This window comes from Eschscholzia californica, unplaced genomic scaffold (assembly GCF_041429995.1).
Source record: "Eschscholzia californica isolate CP2 unplaced genomic scaffold, dmEscCali1.0.p SCAF_3, whole genome shotgun sequence".
Classification (NCBI taxonomy): Eukaryota; Viridiplantae; Streptophyta; class Magnoliopsida; order Ranunculales; family Papaveraceae; genus Eschscholzia; species Eschscholzia californica.
The window spans coordinates 56,058,541-56,063,421 of record NW_028238420.1 but is presented as its reverse complement, the minus strand read 5'-3'; the positions used below and the strand labels follow the sequence as shown (position 1 = coordinate 56,063,421).

The 4,881-nt window shown below is 38.3% G+C and overlaps 1 protein-coding gene across 1 annotated transcript; it reads right to left on the bottom strand.

The window, feature by feature from the left end:
- Nucleotides 1-1,524: 1,524 nt before the first annotated feature.
- On the bottom strand, nucleotides 1,525-4,219 carry MORF9 (plastid developmental protein DAG). Its single transcript, XM_086669671.1, has 5 exons — nucleotides 3,606-4,219; nucleotides 2,558-2,655; nucleotides 2,396-2,461; nucleotides 2,105-2,299; nucleotides 1,525-1,826 (listed from the first exon to the last, which is right to left on the bottom strand). Exons 1-4 carry the CDS (start codon nucleotides 3,998-4,000, stop codon nucleotides 2,106-2,108), a joined length of 753 nt encoding a protein of 250 aa, XP_086525797.1. The 5' UTR covers nucleotides 4,001-4,219; the 3' UTR covers nucleotides 1,525-1,826; nucleotide 2,105.
- Between the last annotated feature and the right edge of the window lie 662 nt (nucleotides 4,220-4,881).

The window sequence follows — 4,881 nt, the reverse complement described above, 5'->3', positions numbered from 1 at the left end:
CATAACACTTATTATCATTCATTGTCTTAGTCACTACTCTTACAATAAGTGGGTGGTTTAATATGAGGAAATTATTTTTCTTCTTTTTATAGGTGTGAAACGAATCGAAGGATCCAAAAACTATCCTGATTTTGACGTATTTAGATCACTCAAAAGAGAGAGAAAGAATCCAACTATCATATTATAACCTATTCCCTAAATTGATTTTTCTAAAAAAATATTTTGGTAATACATAGACAAGGACGAAATATTGTTGTTTTTGGCTCTATAACTAGTTGACCAGACCTTGTTGTGTGGATATACCACTGTGGTGAGGAAGAGAGGGAGTTGGAAGATGGTTATTCTTCTGCACCAAAACAGGAACAGGGAGAATTTGAAAAAGGAAGGGAGAACTGAAAAGCTGTATTCTTGTTCAACTGATGATTCTAAGCATCCCTGAATATATTTGATATATGGGTCCAGACCTAATTATCACTTGTTTTGGTACTTCAGTTTGGCCTGGATCTTCAGTTTATACTTTCACTGTTTTGGGTCCTTTCGTATGAATGCTTTTTCGTATGAATTCTTTTTCATATTTAGCTAAAGAAGAATAGACATTCACTCGATAAACCACAGAGTCTCGCTTAGCAAGTACATGCCACCCCCCACGGCCACGAGAGAATACGGCTTTACTCTTTTTTAGCCTTCTCTTACAACTACACTTTGATTTTGTCTGTATCTAACTCATCTGAGCCTGATTTATCTGATCTTTAGTCTTCTAAGTCCACTTGTTTAAATCAAGAGCACAAGACTTATTTTATATCAGAATCTAATGGGCGCAAAAACGGTTTGTGTTGGCCATTCAAACGAGTCAAACTCACAAGTCAGGTAAAGAAAAACTAGATTTAGGAAACTGACTCGAGTCAATTCAGATCTGGAGTCAACTTTTCAAATCTAAACTTGAGAAGAATAGACATCAACTACATTTCAGGTTTCTCGTTTTGATGTTGGGGTCACTCCAAATGGTTAATACTTGGTGCATAGCGAGTTATTCTTCGAGATTCCTTTCAACCTGTGTGACGGTTTATAAATGTATAAGTCGATTTGTTCTTCAGGTTCATCATGGCTCAACCTGTTCCTAGGCATACTTCGCTATCACAAGGTTCAGTAATTTCTGCAGAATCACCTTCTTAATTGTGCTACCCACACCCTATTTGGCTCTACTCTGCTTGAATCGAAGAGAGTATTTGTAGAAAAGATGCACTATGGAGCCAAACATATTAACATTGGAATTAATTAGGTCTTGCTCATCCTGGCTGAGGATCAGGTTGAATGTCCATCTTGTGCGTAGGAGGATCTGGTCAATATGCATAGAGAAGAAGCTACATAATCAGATCGGAGTTGCAGACAAGGCTTGTTCTGGCCCTGTCCCTGTCTCGGACCTTTAGATTTTTTTCCGTTCCCTTGCCAGAACCTGGCCAAGGGTAAGGTCCTCCCTCACTCTGACCGGTAGCGAAAGCTGCATACATTATATACACCATCAACTCGAAGGCAAAGAAAGTAAAATTGCATTCATAGTTTCCAATAGAGATCCATTAACAGAAAATTCATAGTTAAAATCACATATATGACAGGTTGAAACCTGTCATAAGATCATGTTCTCTCGGGCGTTGTTTGTTCTATGAGCTAAATACCTTACAGCCTTAAAGGAAACATATAAAAAAGACATGCTTCATATCTCATGAACTACTTATGCACAACGCTGTGTTTGACTGTTCTAAGACACATGGAAGACCACATAAGTTCATACAAGCATCACCAACCTTTGATCTAGGAGATCTTCAAACCTGCAAAAAAGCGGAAAAAAGAAAAGGAAAATCAAAATGGTTGAAGTCTGAATACTAGAAGCAAGATTAAAGTTCTATAGAACGAAAAGAAACCTAGACTGGAGAAACCCCACTAGTGCTGGTGATATCATGTGTTGCTTTCCACTAGGAGAGTGCAGTGTAGTTGGGATTGGTCTAACTTACTCAGGTTAGGGTGATAGCCTGAGCTGATCTATGGCCGAAACTGTGAGTCAGGGTTTGGCGAGTAGACATACAAAAAGGACAAAATCTTAGATTACCTCATCGAGAAGTGGAGCTCGAGTCTGATGGAGTTGCATCTTGTCTGGGTCTTCTAGGAGAAGTTCTCCTTTCAGGAGGAGGGGAATCTCTACGTCTTTCATACCTCCTACTCTCGTACTTTGATCCACTACGTTGCTTTGGTTGATAGGTCGGGTATGTGCAAGGAATTATCTCCCCGTTGACATATTTGTCACCTGAAGACAATGATCAAGGTAGCAAGCCTATCAATCATTATTCCAGTTGAATAAACAAAATCATTCTTCGAAGTAGAAAATGGTAACTAATCAAACCTCCATAATCCTTATTTTTCACATCTATGTATGAATCCGGCAATACCCAAAGAACTCCAGGCAATCCTGCAAAGAAAAATACTTCGATTTGTTGGTATGAAGAAGAAACTCTGCAAGAATCTTAAGACCAAACAAAACCAAATAGGCAATATGCTTACTTACCCTTGAATTTCTCTGATGTTTCTTCAGATACTGTACACTGGAATCCAGTGTATGTTGTGGTACTAAAAGCGTACATGTTCTTTTTCGCTTCTTCCATGCTGACATAGAGGAAGTTCATATAAACTTTAATTCTACAGAAATCAGAAAATATATAACAACCCACCCACCCGCAAAAGGAATCTATCCACCATGAACATCTAAATCTTCTGAAGTTACCATGCAAGTTCGACACTAACTTCATAAAATAAAGCATGTCGTCCCACTCCCATAATGTACTCAAATATAGCTCGTCCGCTCAAATTGTGAAGCACACAATTTCTAGTCAAGTAATGGAGCGCAAAATACGTTTTAAGTCTCTATGATGGGTAGGAGACAAAAATGTGCACAATCTCGGTAAACAGTCTATAATACTGTTAAGTTTGTGACCATCCAACTCAAAACCAATTGGCAATGAGTGGAGAGGACCTTATATTCTTGGTTGCTAGATACCCATTGTCCAATGTGGGACTATTCTCACACACCCCCTCACGTGTAGGGTTCTTTGACCCTAACATGTGTATTTCTTCGGGCGATGTGGAGCACGTGTGGCTTTTTACCTATCGCTTGTGGGCCTAGCTCTGATACCATGTTAAGTTTGTGGCCATCCAACTCAAAACCAATTGGCAATGAGTGGAGAGGACCTAGGCCTTATATTCTTGGTTGCTAGATACCCATTGTCCAATGTGGGACTAATCTCACAAATACTAATAAAGGATTCAAATTTATGCAATACTCAATGGAAAAATGTGCCGGAAAAAAATAAGAACCATTTCATAACCCAAGCTATAATATTAATATTCTTAGAATGGATTAATTTTCTAATTTTACAATGTCAGTTATGAATTTGATAGGCAGGATAAGATCTAACTCATAATACTAATAAAGGATTCAAATTTATGCAATAACAACTACGCGAAATGGGGAATCAGATAAGAGAAAAAATTTGTTAGTTCTTCCACGAAAAACCCTAGAAAGTAATAAACAAAACCCCAAAAGAAACATATATTACCTTCCTAATACACTGGCAAGAGTATTGAGATAAGTATCAATCATCTGTTCTCTGGTTGGAGCTGGATCTTTAGGGAACTCCATGACGATAAGCCAGTGATTATAATCACACCCAGGTAGCAATATGGTTTCTCTAGGTTCATTACTGCTACTCCTCTTCGAGGAGTATTCTCCATCGACTGCTGCTCTAATGGAGGTCCGGAATCTGGAAGAAGATGAGGTGAGAGAAGAAGAAGTTGAGAAGTAAGAAAGAGAGTTAGACCGGAATGGAGAAACAAGAGGAATTCGTGAAATGGAAGATGAGATTGGAGTAGAGGATCTGTGTTGTCTTTGTGGAGTGGAAGTTGAAGAAGAAATTAGGGTTCTTGGGAGGAGAGAGACGTTGAGTGTTGCCATTAGAGAAGGTCGGGTAAATGGTAGTGAGAGAAGTTAGAATTTGCAGAGATAAGATAGGAGATGATATTTTGTATTGGAATGAAAAAAAAATTGGGGTTTAGGGTTTACGATTGGCACCATCAAAATTGTTAAACGCAACCCCTATATAGTGAGCAAGATGGTAATCGGCATGGGCAAATTTTGGCAGTGTGCTTAAAAGGAATTGGAAAGGTTAAGCCTAGCCCATCAAATTGCCTTACGATTGGTAATATATCGAGAGGAAGTGTTACGGGCACAAACAAAAATTACTTGGACACACACTTCGGTTGGGTTTCATAGTAATTTGGGCTAAGCAAAAAAAATAGAGAAAATTTTACTTCACCACCAAGATTTTTTTTTTGTCAACCGTTTCAATATTTTCTATTGTTTAGTTCATGAAGGGAAGAAAAATAGTTTTCCGTCTTCTTACTTTTCCACTGCTTGGTTTGTAAGGATAAAGAATATGTTTTTCAATTTTCTCATTATTTGGTTCGTTGGGCAAAAGGTATTCGGTTTCCTTCCTCATCTTGGAACAGGGTCCGTCAAAACATTTTTTAGGCCCAAAGCCAAGTTACAAATAGGAACCCTTCATGTTTAAACGAAAAAAGAACATAAAATACTTAATGCCCTTTACCACTCCAACCAAGTTCTTAACAACTAAGTTATAGGGTCAATCTTGACAATATTCTAGTTATAGTAGTACGTACTGAAACCGCATTAGCTTACAAAACTCCAGAGAAGGAGCCCTTAGGTAAGTTGTGGCCTAGAGTTTGCTGGAAATAACTAAATAAAAACTCCACACCTTGGCAGAGCTAAATAGCTAATACCGAAGATACCACACTGTCATAGTAGCTGAGGATATG

What these genes read in the sequence shown, in the direction of transcription:
- MORF9 (XM_086669671.1), bottom strand. Translation starts at nt 4,000, where the DNA reads ATGGCAACACTCAACGTCTCTCTCCTCCCAAGAACCCTAATTTCTTCT. An exon ending in CTTGCCAGTGTATTAGGAAG is followed by an intron (nt 2,656 to 3,605) that starts GTAATATATGTT and finishes CCTCTATGTCAG; the next exon opens with CATGGAAGAAGCGAAAAAGA. An exon ending in AACATCAGAGAAATTCAAGG is followed by an intron (nt 2,462 to 2,557) that starts GTAAGTAAGCAT and finishes TTTTCTTTGCAG; the next exon opens with GATTGCCTGGAGTTCTTTGG.